The sequence below is a fragment of the Lissotriton helveticus genome, chromosome 6, assembly GCF_964261635.1.
Source record: "Lissotriton helveticus chromosome 6, aLisHel1.1, whole genome shotgun sequence".
NCBI lineage: Eukaryota > Metazoa > Chordata > Amphibia > Caudata > Salamandridae > Lissotriton > Lissotriton helveticus.
This window is the reverse complement of record NC_136067.1, coordinates 227,059,034-227,080,325: the sequence shown is the minus strand read 5'-3', so window position 1 is coordinate 227,080,325 and position 21,292 is coordinate 227,059,034. Positions and strand designations below refer to the sequence as shown.

Here is a 21,292-nt window from a genome sequence, read left to right as displayed (position 1 = left end):
GTACCTTCTTGTATTGGATTGCCCTGTAACTCCGCCAAGGCTCTGGGTGTGGCAGCCGCCGTCCCAGAGTCCCCCCACCTACTAGCTTCCTATTAGTACAACCTGCTGCTCCTAGTGCTTTCCGCTATGTCAACCAAGGATCGCCATATCACTTCGGGTAAAAGAACCCCGTCTACATCAAAGCACACAGTGCATTTGGCAAGTAGCAACCCAAGCCTGATGAAACAAGTTCTCCTATGTTTCCGGCTACTTCCAAGTTTGACGGGCGACACTATCCACCTCTCGTTGGCTCCAAGGACCTATTGCACTAAAATTGCAATCACCGGCCTCCTTCGGCTCAGGCAAGGACAAGTCTGCTCTCTTCCTCAGCACCGCCAAGCTGGCACGCAACCAACTTCCTTCTCACTTCTGCCGCCCTCTGGACAGGGAACTGTGACAGTGGTGTCCATGAACTTCACAACTAACTGCAAACTGTGCTTTGCAGGTGTCCATCTAGTGCGCCATCCCCCAGTCTATTCCTATTCTGTACCGCTGGCTGACCAGCAACCAACAAGCCCCTATCGGGTGACCAACACCACTGGCATGGTGTCCCCTGTCTAGCATGCGGCCTTATACCCTTACTTAGACCTACTGGGGACATATTCACCATCAAGGTCCCGCCATGCGGCTCACTCCCATGACGCCGAACCTACTGTAGGCTAACAAACTCCTCGCATGTTTAGCTTCACTGGAAAGACACGTAACTTACAAACGCATGGAAACCTAATTGTAAGTCCATCACCTCTCAACTATGCTTGCCAACTGCGTTCTGGTGTTGCTTGAAAAAGGAACGCTATCCCCTCCATTTCTGCACTTGAGTCAAATTGCCCACTCCTGGAGATAACTTACACACACCCACTTGATCCAAAAGGCAGGTATTAAAGAAACCCATAAGTGTGTAACTCCTCACCTAATCAGCGTTCTGCAGAAAATATAGCGTGCTAGACTGCTGAGTGTGCATAGAACTACCCGGTTCTGAAATTCCTCCACACCGTATCTGGCCGCCAGCTGCTGACCTTGCCCGCCCAAACCCTGGGCGAACTAAACGGAGCCACACCGTTACCCATGTGCACAGCCGCCGCTACTACAGATGATCCCTACCGAAACAGAGAAATAGCAGCTGTACTAAGCCGTTACACATGGTGCGGCGCCCCTATGCCAATACATAACTTGACAAGCTCTGGAGTAAGCCTGTTCTGGTTAACCCAGGTCCCTGCTGCGCTCGTCATGCCCTAAAGAGCTCTCTAATACGCCTCATAAAACAAACAGAAATGACCCAGCCCAGAGAGACGCCGTGTGACAGAAGAAGCAACCAGGCCCCTCTAAAGTGAAAATGTTGCCCTGGGCAGAGTGCCGATGTCCACCATCCTCTGGACCTTGGGCGACCCTGGTCGTGCTTACCCAAAGACCCATGGCCCCTGATGATCCCAAGCCAGTCTTCTGCACACTACCCCTGAGGTACCCTACGCGCTGAGGCCAGTAACCGCATACGAATTGAGCACAACAGGGGCTGAAGTATAAAGGTTGTCCTGTTAATTTGCGCAGCCGCTTTATTTAACACTGCTACTACTCTCCCCTACCAGAAGTCAGAAACTCAATGTCGCCTTGCCCCCCAAGAGCACTTAACCAGGAACAGCATTCAAGTTCCAAGCCCGGGGCACGCCATGGACCTCCTGCTCCATTCCCACCTGTCCTACTCAGAGTGGTGTCTGTGTTTTTGACCAGTATTGTCCCGAAATCCGAGATTTGTTACACTCCTATCCTGGACATTTTGATTCAGGCCCCCAGACACTGGCCCCAGTGCGTTCTTCCCTATACCAGCTCCAAGGCCTAACATGCCAGCAGCTAGGCGTATTTTGACCATAAAGGCGCGAAACTTGTGTATTACTGAAAGAAGTAACATTCCCCAACCAACGATGGCAAGTAAGTCATTGCTCATTCGATCGCCGGGAACAGCGCCCTTCGTTGCGCCCCCGTTGCTGAATTAACAAACCTGTTTCCTATAGCGCATGGGATGCATGATATGCCAAAATCGAGTAGTAGTATAGATGAGAACACCTTTCCAATTCTCTATCGCATGAAATGCATGAGTAGCCCCAGTTCTGCCACTGCATCTAGCTTGAACACCCCCATTATTGTACCGTAAAACGCATTGTCCAGACTCAACAGCAGAGAGAACATCAAATACTGCACAGGGCTACCCAATATGTCCCGGCTCCCAGTTAACTATCAATGTCTTACTTTCATGAAAGAAACCTGCACGCGTCCCACACCCCGGATAGTCATGACAATGGAGGGGGACATGGGAATCCCAGACCCTAACACACTGCCCACAGTGTGCTAAGACCCTTATACCTGTTGATAATTCATGTGGTCTCCCATGTGGGTAGGGCCGTTCTCCTGCGCGGTCCCTGCATTAGAGACAGAAAAGAAACATAAAAGCTGTCCCCCTGTTCCGACACTCCACATTGAGCCCAGGCCCTCAATGCCCCAAACGCTACCCCGGCCAGTGGGATTTGCGAGCACTAATTAGTCCCCATTAACTGCGCACTTCCAAATGAAAGTTGTCCACTCTAATACTTAATGGAAGACCTTTCATAAGAACTACTCCTCTCCCTGACTCCGGAGGTGACTTCTCCGGACTGGTGCCTAGTGAGTTTGCCCATAAATGCCGTAATGGCCTCTAAATGAGTCTGGTCCTCTTTAGCCGGATGCACCCTACACGAATCTCGGGTAACACACAGCTTGCTACCTCTTACATACTGTTATGTACCGGTGCTTGCACAAATGCACCCAAGCCTACATAACGTTTGTTCTTACATGAGACTGTCTACCCAGAAGTCCTAATGACCTCATTATCACTAAATAGGCTAAAATAATACCAGACATGACCCATTCTCCTCCTGTAATACCCAGTAGGAACCTCTTCCACCATCCACTCATGAGTCACTTTGCATCGCGTAACTTCGCGTATGCTTAAATACTGAAGTCACCATTGGAGTATCCGCTCTGCCACCCATGAGAAGCGTCCTGACCCCCTGGGCAGAGCTCGTGCTATCCAACACCCGGAGCATTGAGCTGCTGGGACTTGCAAACAAAGTTCCTATCACCTCTGCATAATAAACTAAGGAGTCTAGTCGTCGGCGGGCCATTATTCTTGCCGAATAGTTCAGTCATTCATCTCTTAACTGATTTAGAAATCTATACTTGCTCCCCAGAATTCGGCCTGAAGGTGTAAGAGTTTGTGCGCTAATATCCTTATGCAAAGCCAAATACATCCTAGTGAGCCCGCCCTGTTCCGGATCAAATTATGATGCCATGCTAACATGGGTACCCCTGTCCCAATATATCGTGACCGGACTGATGAATGAGGGCCTGATAACGACAACACCACTAATGCGCTCTTAACTGATCATACATGATAACAACCATCAGTTAATAACAGATCCACTTAATAAGTTATGCTATATACACCCCATCTACATCAGTGTGTAACCTACATGTCAGAAAACCTCGAAGGTAAATGAATTGTAATAACAGGCCCGCGCCACTATCATTTACTATTTTGCTCACAGGCTGGAGCACAGCACCGGTCACTTCGGTGGCCTGTCATGAGGTGAACCACGACGTCTTCCTCTGACCGATACCTGCATGTATGGGAAACGACATCCAAGCCCAGACCCCTCCCCCTCAACACAGCAGGCCCTGGGGAGGCTGGGCGGGCTCGAGAACATGCCTAGGGATACTCTCATGGTGTTGTGAAGCCCTTGGCATGTAAACGTATAGTTGACATGACATCTTCCTATCGGTATTGCTTCCTAAGACATGTCTAGTGCCTATTCATGTAAGTGCACCAACTAGAAAAGCTTAAGCAATTCGAGTTATACTCAAGAGTGCAATACTAATCACAATGAGCAACAATGACCACTGGAATACATTAACAATGGGTACAGCAGCAGTGTGTTGCCGGGTGTAAAGAGCTCTACCTGGTGGCAGTAAACGATCGCCGTCCTACAAGTGTTGTGGTAGACGCATGGAGAAAGAAACGATGGCCCTCTCTCCTTCGTCACCAATAAAGATGATTATATATTGTACATTGTCTGTCCACCACGTGGTTTCCCATGCAAAATTAGGCTAGGCGTATCGTGGAATAATCCATCCGTAGGAGCTGGGGGGGGAGGGATGATGGCTAAACCCTGGTTGATAATATTGTATAACTGCCACTAAATGTTACCTTTCTCACATACCAAAAGCTAGAAAGAAGCTCCCTGTGAAAGTGTTGACCTTGGTGAAAATTAACTAAACCTGCGTAACTATGGAAGTAAATTACAAACCGACAGGAGCATAGATGTTACATCAACTCAACCTTTAGTTAAGATCCCTAATTTACTCCAATCCAAAAACACGACTCTCGTACCTCCCTCTGGACAGCTAGCAAAGAGCTCCTTGGGAAAGTGTTGACCCTGGGTTGAAAATTAGCTCAACATGCGATAGCTATGGATGTAAATTACAAACTCAACAGGAGCATGGATGTTTACATCGACTCAACCTTTAGTAATGCTCCCTAATTTACCCAGACCTAAAACCCGACTCTCTCACCTCCATCTAGCCACGTCGCAGTGGAAGAATAAAGTAAGATCAATTCACTCATCAGTACCTCATCCTTGGGTAGCCACCTAGGCTACCTGATCTAAGCCGTGGGTGTACCGCCTTAGTTGTCCATAAGATCGCCACTAAATATGCACTACTTATTGAGGTAGTACCAACTTATTCCAGATTTCAATATTGTTAATTATTATTTAGAGTACATCCATCGATCACGAATATACCCAAAAGTGTCAGGGCACTGCACTATCTAACCAGATACGTGACCTGAGATAACTGTTACAGGAAAAGAACAAGCGAAATTAGCAGGCCATAGAGTTGAAGCAACACAGGACGAAGGCACACAATCTCAAGCGCAGCATGTACAGACTGTACAAGCCAAAGTAAGAATAAACATTGCAACATTTTCAATTACAAAGAACTTCCTGGCGAGCAATCCTTCAGCCTGCATCCCTTAAAGCCGGACCAGTGGAACAAACCAAATGCCATGCGCTTTCCGTCGTGATCCTACAAACTCATCTTGATGAAGTCCTGCAGTAATAGAAATTGAAAGCAATCAATACCTTATACCCGCCCCCACCACCCCGTTCACTCCATGTTTGTCGACCTTCCCTTTGCCGCTCTCAGCTGCTGAAAGACAAAAAACAACACGTAAATTACCCAAGCCCCCCCCCTCTCAAGGTGTGCCAACCTTCTCTGCCGCCGTACTGCAGTAAGACACAAACAAAAGCGTCAAATGCCCCCACAACCCCCCCCCCCATCCACATTGCACCGGTGAATATAAACACCAACATCTGCACCCAAGTCGCCGATCCCTTAATAAATACATGACATGATATATAACGCCTGCATCCGTGAACAGTAACGTGAAAGTTATCCTAGTGTTACAAATAATGTTCATCATAGCGCACCGACGCCTGCGCGTCAACATTGCACTAGAAAATTGCCTAACGGCCAAATAATGCACAAAGAAACCCACCGGACCACCAGGATCGCGACAGGGCAAAAGAATCCCATCCCCTCAGCGCTGCTAACGTTGGAACTGCGCGGGGTGGGGTGGGGGGGTGGGGGGGGGGGGTTTGCACCCCCCCCCACCCCACCCCGCGCAGTTTGGCCGTTAGGCAATTTTCTAGCGCAATGTTGACGCGCAGGCGTCGGTGCGCTATGATGAACATTATTTGTAACACTAGGATAACTTTCACGTTACTGTTCACGGATGCAGGCGTTATATATCATGTCATGTATTTATTAAGGGATCGGGATTGTGCATTCGCGAGGGAGGGAGAGACTGGCCTCCAGAATGTAACCGCCCTAAAAGTCCAGCGTGGGCCCCAACCACGAGGACAAGGGACCAGCGAGGCTACAGGTGCCGGAGCAAAGAGCGAGCGCAAGGCAGGAGTGTGAAACTCCTAGGGCATCGACCGCAAACGCCGCCCCCTACCTCTCGGCCCGGGGGCAGAGGGAGAGAGCAGGGGCCCGATGCCCGGCCACCCCTGCGACCCGCTGACCCACCGACAGCCCCAAGGAGATGAGGAGGCCCGGGGCCGGCGCGTGCAAAGTCAGCAGCACGGTGGATTGCTGAGAGGCTGCGGAGCTCAGCGCCGACCAAAAGCTGCCCCAGAGAAAACCCGATGGAGCAAGGAGGCTGCGTGCAACAACATCGGGCGCTCACAGGAGGGGGAAGGAACGGAGCAGAATCATGGGCGAGGGGGGGGGGGCTATTTATTAATTATCTGTGCGTTTTTATACAGCACGGACTCCACCCCAAGGCGCCAGGGCGCCTCACAACAGGAACACAACCTTCACATGAGAACACCACAAGTGAACTAAACCCAAATGCAAACGCCACACAAATGAAGCCAAAATGGCAATCGTGAGCCAACAAAATACAAGAGGAGCAAAACGCTTCCCCCCCGCTCACATGGCCCCCAGGAAACCCCGGCCCCTTCTAACCACACGGACAACACTGAAAAACCAACCACCCTTAACCCTGCAATAAACCCACACCGTCCCTCCTCACCTTCTGCAGGAAAACGCTGGGCAGTTCGTCGTCTCGTGGCCCGCGGTCAGCCTGGGGTTAGGGGGCGAGGGTCACTCGCCGCTGCACAAGAACAAAGAGGGCGCTTGACCCTCGCCCCCTGGGCTATATAGCCCATCCCCTCCCCCTTCCTACAGGAAGTGACCTCACGGGGGGACCGCTGGTCCCCCCGGACCACTAGACTGCTCAGGGTGTTTGCCATCCTTGGCACTAAGGTTGGCCGCCCTCGTAGGTGGCCACCTTTGGTGTCCCGGGGCAGCCGGGCATAAGTCTGTTACTGTAAGACAATCTCGAGAGAAGAGCTCGGCGCTACAATAAAACATCAGCAGAGCAGCCAATAGCGGGCGAGTGTTCAAGACTGCGCCAAAGGGCCTCTTTGAATGCCCCCTCCAAAGACAGTGGTGCAGCAAACGTGCCGCAGTCCCTTGTGCAGGCACAGAAAATGGATACCCTGAGCCCATGGTGGATAGTAAAATAAGGCAAGAATTGGGCTTTTTTTGGGGCCCTCTAGCCACTGGGCTGTGGTGCGACTGCACCTGTGGCACCACTGGTGACTACGCCCCTTTCAAAACTTGCATTGGTTCAGGGAACCTTTAAGTAAGTTGCGTCTACGTGATGGAGGTCCGTACGCACTTTGCCACTGCCAGAACCCTGGTGGGCTAACTGAAGCCCCTGGACGAAGCATGCGGTAGAGGGTAGGTTGCCTACCACCCTCCCACACCCGGGCACCTCCAGACCTGTCCAGGACACACCGTTCTGACTGGGGGTACCCGCGCTCCCAAGAATTACACAAAACACCCGAAGTGCAAATAAAAGGGGCCCGACTCATATTCAGCGAGGCAGGACAGGTTTCACACGTTTTTACGACGGAACCCAGCCAGTTTGGAACATATCACCGACAAAGTCTTCCGCAGAACTCTGGCACGCACAAGAGCACACGGTGCACACGTGCAGCCGTGAACCGAGCGGCCCCTAATGAACAATACTAAAAAGAGAGACCCCGCACAGGGCAGATTAAACTCAGACAAATGAAACGACTCGGCGAATATAGAAGATCCCCCCCCCCCCCCCCTTCTGCAGGCTGGTGTAAATACAAAGGCAAGGGAACAGAGGCAGATGGAGAGCATGGTCTGCCCAGAGTCACACAATGAGGTGGCACCTCATCAGTGCAAATGAAGTGACCCTCTCTGTTTGAAAGGAACCAGGCAGGCATAGTTTTGAGCCATGAAATGATGGCGCTACAGTAAATAAGGCCTATGTGTTAAGAAGAGGCGAAGAAGGGATCACTGGATGACCTTAACGTCACTATCAACTCCCACATTCTATGAATGTTGTATTACGAGGGGAATTCCGTCTTCTAGTTCCCAAATGATCTACTTTTAAATATTTAGCAGCCTAAAAGCTATGGACAACAAGGTTAGGTTTTGAACAATGTCACGTGACAGAAAGGACGCCCAATGGGAGAGGGAGTACGTTCTGTGACTTACGCCGGACTTCCAGGAAATCCTTGTTGTGCTAGTGAGACGTTGAATGCAGCGTAGTGCGTCAGCTCTACATCCTGGAATTCTGGGCAAGTCGTTTAATCACCCGGTGCCTACCAAAATTGAATGTGTCCGTGTGTAATGCCGCCACCACCGCGGGGACGAGAGCAGCCTGAGACACCCGGTGAGTGGAGGAGAGAGGGGCTGTGTGTGCGCGTGATGAGCCTGAGAGTGGTGGTGGGGGTGTGTGCGTGGCTGTGTGCGCGCGTGTGTGTCTGTCCTGTGAGTGGTGGGGGGGTTGCGTGGCTGTGTGTGTTCGCGTGGGGGGGGGGGGTGCGTGCGTGTGTGGTGTGTCTGTGTGCGCGCGTGTGTCTATGTGTTCTCGGCTTCCTGGCAATCTGAGGCAGGGGAGGTGCAATCGGCGCGCGTGTCCGAACCCGGTCTCAGATTCCCAGGGAACTGAAAACAATAGTTGGCAAGCTAGACCGCATGCTATGCATGCGCAACTCTAGCTCGCCCTAAAAATGCTTTTCACACCTAGGTCGGTTATCTAATCTTTCAAGCAAGATGGACGCACCATGGCAAACAAACTACACTTGTGAGCTAGTAAGATACAAATGGCAAGTGAGGACACAATTTCTTATTGTATTAGGGAAGAATGCGCAACCTGCATATACTGCCCTCCACCAGTGAAAAGGTTCAACTGGTGGGCACTTAAATACTGCACAGAAACAATACTTTAGCTTTTTTCCCTGAAGCTCATAGATAACTTGAAAGGATATATCGACAAAGAACTTCACAATACTAGGGCTTGAACAAAAATCTAATCATTTCCCTATGTCCGCGAATGATATTTGAGACCTTTCTTATGAAAATTCCACAATAATGACCTACCGCATAACTAAGAAAATCGCAATAGATAATGACTTGTCACTAGCACTGGCCAAAAGGGCAAATGCAATGACAAGAACACATACAAATAAGTGGAAATGGGAGGAGAAAAGCAGCAATGGATACAAAAATATCCGTAGGATAAAATACAGAATTCATTTAAAGAACCTCAAAAGTAAGGGCTCAACATAGGAAACTGAGGGAGACAACTTGGAGGTTGACTCTTGAAAAGGTTTGGACCAATACGCGAGATTGCAATCTTAAATTGCAATGTGAAAAGCAATTAGATTAAGTTAAGAATATCCTAAATCTGGTCATTCTTAATCACCAACTCCTAAAAATGGAGCAAGCATGATGAGCTGAACACATTTTGATGTAAATGCACGATTACTTTACTATTAAAAATGTTAAAACTGATAAACCAATTTAAAATAAAATATACCTACTGCATTATTATTGAAGGTAAGCACTGCTGAGGCAAGAAACAAAGAGCCACATCTACAATGACACATCGCGTCTCACTGCCCTGCGCCGGGGCGCAATCTCAATCATAAACAGCACTGCCGGCCGCTCAGCTTTTGTGCCGTGGCGCCCCGTACATCTGGAGCATTACAACCTCACAAAGGGATGTGTATTTCAAGTGCTTAGCGTATTTCTGTGACTGCAGGCGATCGGACAACAGCCCAGGCATGTCCATTACCCAGTGAGTCGGTGGTGGCCTGCAGGGTCTCGCCTCGTTAGTAGTAGGAAGACCCCCCCCCCCCCACCTTGCTTTAACCCTCGCTTATCAGCTGGAAGCGTACTCGCTGGGACGACGGAAGGTTGCACGAGCAAACACTCGGAAGGCGGTAATACGGATGATGACAAATAATATGGGATAATACCGACACGATTAGGAGAGAAAAAATTTACTAAGACAAGGAACTATTTGGGGAAACCGAGACTGAATTACAACCTGTTAAACAACACTAACCATACCGACGAAACAGTCCTGAGGAAGTCGTGGCCATCTGCCATGGGCGACGAAACAAGTGTTGGCTAAAAAAAGAACCAAACAGGAACATATGAGGAAAAACCTAACACAAATTCAATATCAACATTTTTTGGAATATATGTTGACATTAGCGTGTGCTGGGGCAAATTTTTTTTTGTATAAACAGAGTGATTTTGATCATCCAACTGGGGAGTGGGTGATCTCCCCCACCTCAAAGCAACACATAATTGAGTTCATGACAACTTTCAAGTGTACTCCTGTAGAGCGCTACAGAACCTTCTGCAAAACTCACCCGGGCTAGCGTATCTGATCAGCTGGAAGCCCCAGCATTTATACCCTTGCTTGCCTAGCTGTGCTGCCGTGTGTATAGGACACTGTTGGTCATAAAGAGTGACATTGAGGACACTTATCAGGAGGAGGACAGTGTAACCTACCTCACCACTGCTGACTATTTCTGTGAGGTTATGGAAGCCTCCATAACCGAAGCGGTCTGGCAGGCGGTGGCCACCCTGGAGAGGAAATTTTTGCAATACGCGGAGCGTTGCTTCAAAACCCTCCCTGGGAGCTTATGGCCCTTGCACCTACGGGAGGGACCACCCCACCAGCACCGCTCCCCAAGTGCAAGAGTAAACATGCGCCAGGCATCGATCGGCAAATTTGCTGGACTGGAACCCCAGGAACCCAGGCCTTCAGAGTTCGGGCCACCAGGGACCCTTTACCCCTCCTTCCCACCCACGTCCCCGCAAGCATCACTCACCCTCTGGCTCAAATAGGGAGCATGAGACGGGATCTCGCCCATGGCGCCCCTCTCCCCATCATGCACAAGATGTGCCAGGAGAGGATGCCTCGAGGGACCCTCTCCAATATGCTGGACCCGGAGCGCTTGATGAATCCTGATCCTCAAAATGGGTTCCTGCAGACAAGGTTGTGGCCTTTGTCACGGGACAGATTTCTAAGCTGCTAGATAAAGAAATCTACTACTGCCTGCAGGCAGAGTGCCCACGCCCATCTCTGTGGGAAAAAGAGGCAATCACACCCAACATCTATGAGCACATGGCTACCTTCTTAGGCAAATAAATGTGTGATCCCAAGAAGGGCTGAAGGAGTTTAACTAGCAGCTGTTTTTAAGTCACTTCAAGATTGAAGACATCCATCTGCCACAGATCTCCTACCCAACGAATGGATCGTATGCCTGGATCTCAAGGACGCTTATTTAACCATCCCCATCTTTCTTTCCCCACCACCACTTCTGTCAGTTTCAATGGCGGAGGGGTAAGTTTGAATTCACCAATCCCTCCTATGGTCAGTCCTCCGCCCTGTAGTGCTTCACCAAGTTAATGTGCCCAGTGGTAGACTTCCTCCGGATCCAGGGTATTCGTCTGATCTACCTAGAAGACATCCTCTTTATGGAACAATACCCTCTGAACCTACCACTGCAACTACAGATGGCAATCTCTCCTAGTCCCTCGGTTTCACCATAAACCAGCAGCATTAGTCAGCTGTCAGCTAATATACCTTTTCGTTCGCTGGAGTTCGTGGCAGACTGTCAGAGTACAGCATCAGTATTCACTCCTGGAAGTTTACCAGGATCAAGCAAGAGCTGCGGCGTCCGGCAGCCAGAGCCCCCACCTCCCTATGCCAGATAGCAAGTGTGGTGGGGCATTTGTAGTCGTCAATCCAAGCCATTTTCAAAGGGCCGCTACATTACTAGGCCCTACAAAGGCTTAAAGCCTTTCATCTCAGGAAGGGTATCACATTCTCAGAAGGTTCCCCTGTCAGAGGGCGTACAAGAGGGGGATCCAATGGTGGTTGGCTCATATGTAAGCCTGGAATGGCTGTGATCTTCGGCTCCCTCCTGGATTTGGTAATAGAGTCCGATGCCAGCGGATGATAGTCTTCTCAAGAACGATTCATGTACATCAATTGTCTCGAACTCCTGGCTGATCATTTGCGTTCCGGTGCAGGACCAAAGACTAAAAGCACTGCTGTATCCTCCTCAAGATGGACAAAGTAGCAGCAGTCCACTACATAAAACATCTTGGACATACTTGAGCCAAGAACCTGTCGGATGTAGCCTGCAGTTTCTGGGACTATTGACCAGCAAACCAGATTTCCGTGTAAGCGGAACACCTACCACGTGCCGTCAATCAGGTAGCCGACTGGCACTCAACACCTCCACGATATGAACCTCTAGCGTCTACACCCATGAGTGTTTCAGGCTCTCAATGACAAATGGGGCCCCATTTAGGGTGGACTCCTTGCATCCCACCAGCTCTCAAAGTATTTCAGATGGCATCCAGATCCAGGGGCGACAGCCACAGACGCTTTCCTCCAGGACTGGCAACAGATACGGGATATGCCTTCCCTCCATTCAGGGAAATGTCGATCATGATCCTCACGGCCCATGTAGGATGACAGGGGTCAGACATGGTTCTAGTGACCCAGAACTGGAAATCGCAAGTCTGGTATCCAGTTCTTCTGGAACTTTCTTGCGATTTTGCAATCCTTCCCTGCTTTCTAGATGTTTCAAAGACCTGGAAAGGAAACCCCATCTAGTGCTGGAGGGGCCTCCGTTTCTTAAGGCATGGAGGATTACAGGGAACAATGGAAAGTGCCAGGCATTTAGAGGCCAGCTGCATCCCTCCTCTCCAAGGCATGGACAGATCGCACAGTCAAGCATTCTAGATCTGCATGAGCTCGGTGGTGTTGGGCTGGTGTCAGACGTTTGGATCCCATGAAGTTGTCCATATCTTGAACTTCCTTGCTTCTTTGGCATCGGACAGGCTTGCATATAGGTCCATACCGCCAGGTCTGCAATTTGGGTTAGGCGCTCGCAGATTGGCGGTCAGCCGGTAGGGCAGCAACCTTTGGTGTAAAAGCTCTTGCACGGCATTAGTCTCTCTTCCTCCGGAACCCAAATATTCTCTTCTGTGGGACGTCAGAGTTCTTAACCCATTCTTGTCTTGGCAATCTAATAAATCTCTCTCCTGGAAGGAGTTGCCGGCCATTCTAGCCATTCTGTCTGGTTTTATGCTGGAGTGTCATACATCACAGCATTGGATAGAACGGGTGGAGTATTTACCCCAGAGGGGAATTCTTTCCATATTTCTAGACTTATGAAATGCAATTCTAGACTGGTCACTTATTATCCAGATTCCAAAAAGATGTGCATGGTGAGGTTAATTAAGAATTATGGAGGCTACGACGGCAGACATCCGCCCCCATGAAGAAACAGTTGTTGATTAGCGTTAAAGAAAAAGGTTAATGTCGGTTTTTTCACCTACCATCGCTAGGTGGGCCCGGTGGACCATGCAAGAACGCTAGTATTGATACCAAGTGTGTGAGAAGTTGGCCTGATATATGATGCTCACTAGTTCTAGTGATCACCTTGTATCAGTCCAGCTATCCTAATGGTAGCATGGACAAAGCAGTCTTAGGCTAAAATCTTTTGGCATGTGAAGCCAGCTGTTTTACCACAATATAACCCCTTGAATACCAGATGAAAGGACACCACACAGGTTGTTATGAAAACAAACAGTATATTTATTAATACCAACACCTCTGAACTCGTTATGAGGTCAGAGGGCTAAGCACATGACAATCTCTTACGAAAAATACGACAAGTTGCACAAAATTACAATGGTGCCCTAGGGGCACGACAAACCATATACTAAGTAAGTGGAATGTGAAAGTCGATAAAAGGAATGGAGCTGTCCAGAGGCTGTAGGATCGATGGGACCACGCTACACTAACTTCAGGTAAGTAATAGGAGGCCCACGAAACGTGTGTGCAGAGTGTGAACTCACACGCGAGATGCGTAACAACGTCTATGGACAGTACAGTTCAAGTTAAAAGGTAGGTACGGACAATCCTGACTAGGTAGGACTAAAACGACTGTGGAACTGGACACTAGGACAGTTAAACTACCCTTGAGCACCGCAATGCTCTCGTTACCTCACCCACGGGCTGCGGGTGCATAGGTGCCAAAGTGTGTCGGGTTCTCGCGTTGAAGTCAATGGAGCCTGAAAGGAAAGATGCTGCAGGCGACCAGGAGGAAGATGTCCGGTGCGATCCAAGGGTGGATCGGTGAAGAAGAGGACCTGAAAGCAGAGGGGACAGTGTTCAAAGTCACTAGCCAGTGACCGGTGTGGAACCAGGAAGGAACCAGGTGCTGTCGTCGCGATCAGGTGAAGAGTGGACGCTTGACTCTGCAGCCACGTGGACCAGGAGGTGTCTTCGACAACCAGGATGGAGGCACGAGCTGTCCCACGCAGGCTCTCGCTGTCGGCGGTGTCGGATCCGGAATTGGAGTCAACAGGCCTTGGCAAAGGCAACCCACGCGGTGAAGGAAAAAGACGTCTGGTGCGGACTAGGAGAGTCCGGGGTGACCCTCTTTTGGAAGGGAGCAAGGGCCAGTCTGGAGCAACAAGACCAGCAGCAAAGATTCAAAGGTTTCTTTCAAGATGGCCGGTCCCACGTGTCTCATCGCACCCACGGATCTCAGCTGTGCTGCAGATGTGAGTTGAGGTCGGAGAGGTCTGGGAATCTGGGTCTCGTCGGGCTCTGAAGTCTGGATCCTCGAGGGAAGACGACAAAGTGAAGCCGCTGGATGCTTGATGGTGCCTGCAGTTGCAGGGTGGACACTCCTTGTCCACAAGGGAGATTCTTCAGTCTTCTGTGGAGCAGAAAGTCGAAGTCCAGAGTTTCTTCTTGTAGAGTAGTTCAGGATTAATCTAATTTGGAATGGGACCAGCTCTTACCTTTATCCTGCTAAAGGGGGCTGCACTACTGACTAGGTCCCTCCACTGGTTGGGACCAGGAAGGGGGGTGGTTACACCCCCTATCCTTTGTCCGGTTTCGCGCCAGAGCTGGGGCAGGGATGCCCCAGCAACTGGTTTGAACCGGTGTATGCACAGGACACCTTGTGTGCCCAAGGCATGTCTCATTCCTTTCAGGCCTATCCTCCCCAATACACAAAATCCTGTCTGGGGTGGTGCTAGCACCTCCCAAGGCAGGAAACCCTTTGTCCAAGCCGCCCTCCCTGGAAGGACTCCCAGCAGCAGGAGGTCAGACATGTGTCTGTGGTGGCAGCATCCATTTTGTGATGCCAAGGCTTGAGTTAACTTTAACCGGTGTTCACAGTTACATACATGTCGTGTCCCTCTAGAAGGGTGGAATGCTACCCCCGTAGCCAGAATTGGCGAGGGGGTAGTATTCCAATTCGTAGGACACCTTACTCGACATGTTTTGATAATGTTATACCAGAGTTAGCATTTAACCGCGAGGTTGATAATGCACTTAAGAGTATATGGTATAGCGTTATCATGGAAACAGCTAAAGGACTTGGTTCTGAAAGCTGTAGACACCTAAGGTACACTGTACAGGGACTGATAAGGTGGCCCAGTACCAATTGGTAAATGCACCTAAAGTACATGGTTGTCAATTTAGAGAGAGAACAGCTAGGCTGTCGGTCTGATTAGCAGGCCCTCAGCCGGGGAAAGTCAAACCAGCGAAGCAAAAAGCAAAAATCTGGGGTGACCATAGGATTGCAGACCCCACTCTCCTACAAAGTGGTTTGGGGGTTCACTCAACTCTAGGAGCTATGGCTTCAAAGGAGTTTGCCCTTGGAGCCCACCTGGAGGATATGATCAATGCAACCCCTTTTTTGCTTACTTCTGCATGGCCATAGTAAACACAAGAAAGATACAACGTTATCAATACATTTACTGAAACCATTGTAGTCTCGCATAGAAAGAATGAATAAACTGATCATTAGGCAGGTAAAACAAAGCAATGTAACTAGCATTACGAACACGGTGAAAAGAATAAACAATCCAATCATGGCAGTCTGGTTTCTAAATATTTTTACCCATCACTAACCCTACTCTGACCAATCTGTGCCCCCATACTTGGATAACTTGCCCAGGGACTTGGCCTGGGGTGGGATTGGCAAACTTCACGGCAAAATGGAAGATCAGCGTCAGCAGAGCTGCATGTCTAACACAGCCTTTGTTACAGGATGGTTGTGACCGGAGTGCTCCTCTGACCTCTTATGGTAAGTGCACAGTTTATAGAATAAAAAAAACACTGTTAGAGGTACAGCTCCGATGCAATGAGATGTCTAGATGTTAGAAGCGGTCTCCAAACGGGTAATGCAAGTTCTAGGTCTTATTTTGTGGTCCTAGCCTTGAACGGAGTGCACCGATTCAATAGCGAGAAAGGCTTTCTAAAAACAAGCAACATGTGCAGCATCTTCTCAGAATAATGCAGTGCAAGAAGAACATGTAAAAAACATTGCTAAAGCGAGGTTTACTAAAATGTGTACGATATAAAACTAAAATGCAGAACCAAAGTGGGCCCAAGAAGGCCTCAACACCTGCCCGGGATTGTTGTGCTCTCAGTGAAAGCAAATTATAGAGGCAGATTTAGACTGTGAATAGGTGTACCAGTCCCATCCAATATGAAATGAAAAGAAAAGGGGTTTTATTAAGCGCTACAGCTGCCCTGAGGCATCCAGGTGCTAGGACTAAAACAATGTCTTCCAGAGAGGCAATCCGAAGATGGTCAAATTAGTTGAAAAGAGAAGGTCTTAAGCTGTTTACTGAAGCTCAACAAGTTGGAATTGGTTCTCAGATGGAGGGGGAGGGTGTTCCATAATTTGGAAGCATTGTAGGCAAAAGATCGGCCTCCTGCTCTAGCTCTCTGAATTCTAGGGACTTTGGCCAGAAAGGCATTTGAAGAGCGGAGTAGTTTGTTCGGTTGATAGGGTGAGATCAGGGAGTGACTAATGTCTGGGCCAGATTTCCATAAAGCTTGATGAGCAGTACACATAGATTTAAACTTACCTCTCTCCCTAATGGGGAGCCAGTGCAGAGCTCTTAGACCGGGCTTTATCGAAATTCTGTGTGGAATTCCAAGCAATGTGCGAGCTGCGCAGTTTTGGGTCCGCTGGAGTTTTTGCAGACTATACTAAGGCGCATCAAGGTACAGGGAATTACTGAAGTCAAGGCGAGATTGAATTAAGCATTGTATCACTATCTGCTTGGCCTCGAAGGGAAGAAGTGGAAGGATTTTTTTAATCATCCTGAGGAGGCCAAAGCAGATCGCTGACACCTTGGTCGCCTGTGTATTGAAGGTCAATGATTTGTCCAGCCACACCCCCAGGCTTTTTACATTATCCCTGGAAGTGGGAGGGGCGCCCATGCTCGGAGGCCTTAACCGCTCCAAGGTGGAAGGGGCTGATGGGCCAAGGAGCATGAGCTCCGTTTTATCATCATTGAGCTTCAAACAAGTCTTCGTCATCCAGCTCTTGACCTGTTCCAAGCATGTTGTTAAGTTGGATTGTGGTTGGAGGCCACTCTTTTGCACAAGGGAGACCACTAGCTGGGTGTCATCCGCATAGGTAATGATGTTAATACCATGTGGACGAACAATCCCAGGCAGCGGTCTCATGTATGCATAAAGAGCGTGGGGCTCAGTGAAGAGCCCTGCGGCACCCCACAGCCCAACGGCTTGCTTGAAGAGACAGATGTGCCTTCGAAAACCTGGAAAGTTCGATCACTTAAGAAGGACTTGAACCAGGCCAAGGCTTCTCCTGATATTCCTAGGTCAAAGAGACGGTTTAGAAGGATTTTATGGTTTACCGTGTCAAAGGCGGCGCTCCGATCAAGTAGGATCACTGCCACTGATCATACCTGATCCAAGATCCGCCTTGCCTCCTCTGTTACGGCCAACAAGGCAGTCTCCGTCCCATGTTTAGGGCGGAAGCCCGTCTGGGAAACGTCAAGCAGATGGTTACGCTCGAGAAACTGAGTTAAAAAGATGTGGATGTGTTTCGAGGATCTTGGTTACCCAGGGGAGAAGTGAGATCGGGCGATAGTTGTTGGGGTTGCCCGGATCTAGGGAGGGTTTCTTCAGCAATGCCCGAACCATGGCATGGTTCCAAGCCGGTGGTACCGTCCCAGTCATTATGGAGGAGTTCAACAGCTCCATAAGTGTGGGAAGGATGGCTTTATCGGCCAAGACCAACGTGCTTGGAGGAGCAGGGTCACATGGGGAGCAAGATTTTATTTGATGAATTAGCAGCTTGAGTGTTTCAGAATTCAGCAGAAGGAGATGGGCTAAGTTGTTTTGAAGAGCGTCTCCTGTTTTCATGGCCGTGTCAGATCTTTGAGTGGGGAGTTCTGCAACTGGGTCCAGAAAGGGGAGATAGATTGTGTTTACTTTATGGAAAAAGAAGTTGGCCAATTCATTGCATCGGGAGAGTGGGTTGTAGTTAACTGCCGAAGGGGATGGAGGCCTGGTCAGAGTTTTTACTATCTTGTATATCTCTTTAGGCTTGGACTTGGCCGACATTATCTTATCATTATAAAAAGGCAGATTGTATAGCTTTTATTTCAGATTTATACGTCCTAATGGCTTCCCTGTAAGTAGCTTTGTCCGCAGTGTTGTAGGTCATGCGCCACTTTCTTTCCAATCTCTTACAAAGACGTTTTTTGTCACTAAGCTCTTCTGAATACCAGGGCGCTGTTTCTGCTGCCTTTTTGAACCAGAGGTGCGGAGGGGAAGAATGGAGTCCAAGGAACTTGTAATCCATTTGTCAAACAAATTATTATTAACGATAGGGTCACAAGGGAGTGAGGGTCTGGTGGTGGTAAGGGTATTGGACCAGTTATCTACATGAAGCTTAGACCAATTGCGTGTTCTACATGAGATAGAAATGAGAGAGGGTGGTTTATATGTGGTCCAAATAAAAGGTACCAGAAAATGGTCTGTCCAAGGGAGGCGATTAATAGTGCCCACTTTGAGATATTCACAGTTGCTAAATACTGGGTCTAAAAGATGACCATTAATATGTGTTGGAGATGGAACAAGTTTCTCCAATCGAATTGCCGCCAGACTTGCTACAATTTCTGAGGCGGTGGTATCTGAGATGTTATCAAAATGGACATTAGAGTCTCCGAGTAGCGTGAAATTTGCAGGAGATGTGACCAGTTCTGCCACAACAGAGGGGAGAGCTGTTTGAAAGGCTTTGCTTGATCCAGGAGGGCGGTAAATAAGAATACCGGTAAAACTATTAGGAGAAAATTCAATAACAAATGACAAGCTATCACAGTCAGCGATGGGCTCCGACAAACAGCAACATGCATAGATGTCCTTATATATAATAGCAAGCCCTCCGCCTTTACCCTGAGGGCGATCTAAACGGGCTATCTGGTAGGCTGGTATAAGGGCTTGAACCAGGTCCGGCTGGGAGTCTTGGGTCAACCAAGTTTCAGTCAAAAAGACTGCATCAGGACCAAAGTTCTTCCAGCAGCAGAGATATTTCTAAACTATGTTTTGGGAGGGACCTACAATTAAGAAGAAACATGCGATAGCCCCTTATATCAGGCTTGGTCAATGAACTGATAAGCTCAGTCTTACAATAAGGGCAGAAACGAGGAGTCTCCAGAGGGTGGAAGTGTTGACAACAACTTACTGGTGTGGAGGGACGTAGTGATATAGGAGATCCCTGCTGTAATGCTTCCTCTGTTTTAATAAAGGAGCAGGGGGTTGGCCCCTGGTCTCGGTCGGGCGCAAACGGGCTTACCTTTGGCACGCCGCTGGCAGGGATAGGTCTTCATTATATAGGGCCGAAAAGGGGCTGGGATACCGCAAACAGCTAGTGCGCTCACCTCTTTCACACCTAAGATGGCGTCCAACCCTGTATGCGCCTGCGTGAAATCAGGAATCTAGCCACGGCGAGGGAGCCAGGAAAAAGGTGGGATTGTAGCAATCACAACCTCACACACACTAATACATTTTAAAAACGTTAAAAAGATTTTGAGCCTAACCCCCGGCTTCCGCCTCAGGGGAAAACAAAGTTAGTAGTAAGGACAGGAACAAAAAAACACGCAAGAATGAGCACTGTATAAAATAATAACAGAGCAAAGGTATTAAAATGTGATGTTCTTTAACATATTTGAAAAAGTAACTGGTTGACTTGAATAATCTAGACAAGTTTACCTCATTTTAGGAATGCAGCACAGTGGCTTCCAGAAATTACTATTTCTAGTAACCCAAAAAGCCACTCGTTTAAAAAAGAAAAATATAAACTTTTAAGGGCCATTGATTTAGATGCTGAAACAAATTTGACAACTAAATAAATGCAACTGTTTAACTAAGATGGAAACATACAGCTATTAATTCGACTTCAGATGGTGGATATCCTCTACCTCAGTGACACAAAGTGCAATACGAGAATGACAGAAAACAAAAAGGCAATAGATGGGACTTGTGAAACAGCAAGGTCTTTTGTAAATCACTAATATTGGTCAACAACTGTTTCAAGGCTCAGACTGATGGCCTTGAGTATCACAGAGGTGTATATAAAGTACAACTCAAAGCTGTGAAATATAATTATATTCCCAACAATAAACCGGTTTCATTCAGTACCTTCATATGTATCCGATGCACTTGCCAACTTGCTCTCGGGGTCCAAAAGAGTTTCAATTGGTGGTAACAGCTCTTCATCCAAACAAACTGATGGACTTTCTAGAAGGCAGGTTAAAAGATCAAAAGTAGTCTTAATAATCTATTTTTATTGGTTTTATGGTAAACGAAAAATACAGGTTGCCCATATATACAGTCCATTAAGATACCAACCCCACAAGATTGTAGATTTACTGAAATACAGGACAAACAAGACCAAAATCCCACCAGTTACAGGCCAAATCCATTTGTGACTACAAGGACACCCTACGGCAATGTACATAGGTTCATCTACAACAATCCACAACAATCAATCGTCACTCGTCAGTCAGCCAGTTCAGTTGGATCTGCAGTTTTCCATTTCTGGGCAATGTCCCTTTCGGCGATCACAGGTGGCATACCCATTAGGCTGCAATCCCCTCAACTCACTCCCAGGTCATAGAGCACCCCCAGAAGCGCCTGTCTGGGTGACACTTAGATTCCATCCTACACCCCCAAGATTATAGTTGGGGCCCCTTCAATCTTCTTCCAACATTTGGCTATTAGGGGGCACTGCCAAGTCATAATACAGGTCAGCGTCAGGACATGAATTTGAAACGAGAAAAAGTGTTATAAAATAAAAGGCCACCAGAGAGTATGCCTTTAGATAGCTCAAGTTACGGAAAATAATAGTAACATAGCATTTATTGAAAGAAATGATATGTTTATTTAAGGAACAATCTGGGGGCCAGATGTACAAACATTAGGAATACAGATTTCCTAATTGAGATTCTC

At 48.4% G+C, this 21,292-nt stretch overlaps 1 protein-coding gene across 14 annotated transcripts in view; it reads right to left on the bottom strand.

Annotated features, from left to right (window-relative positions):
- Nucleotides 1-21,292, bottom strand: part of TDRD6 (tudor domain containing 6) — a 2,679,339-nt gene that overhangs the window by 1,921,257 nt on the left and 736,790 nt on the right. For 13 of the 14 annotated variants that reach the window (XM_078647669.1, XM_078647663.1, XM_078647665.1 and 10 more), the window contains exon 3: nt 20,483-20,581. The exons of the other annotated variant lie outside the window; for it this stretch is intronic. In XM_078647669.1, the coding sequence (XP_078503795.1) occupies nt 20,483-20,581 (99 nt within the window). The remainder of the gene's footprint in view (nt 1-20,482; nt 20,582-21,292) is intronic. 14 annotated transcript variants of the gene reach the window in all.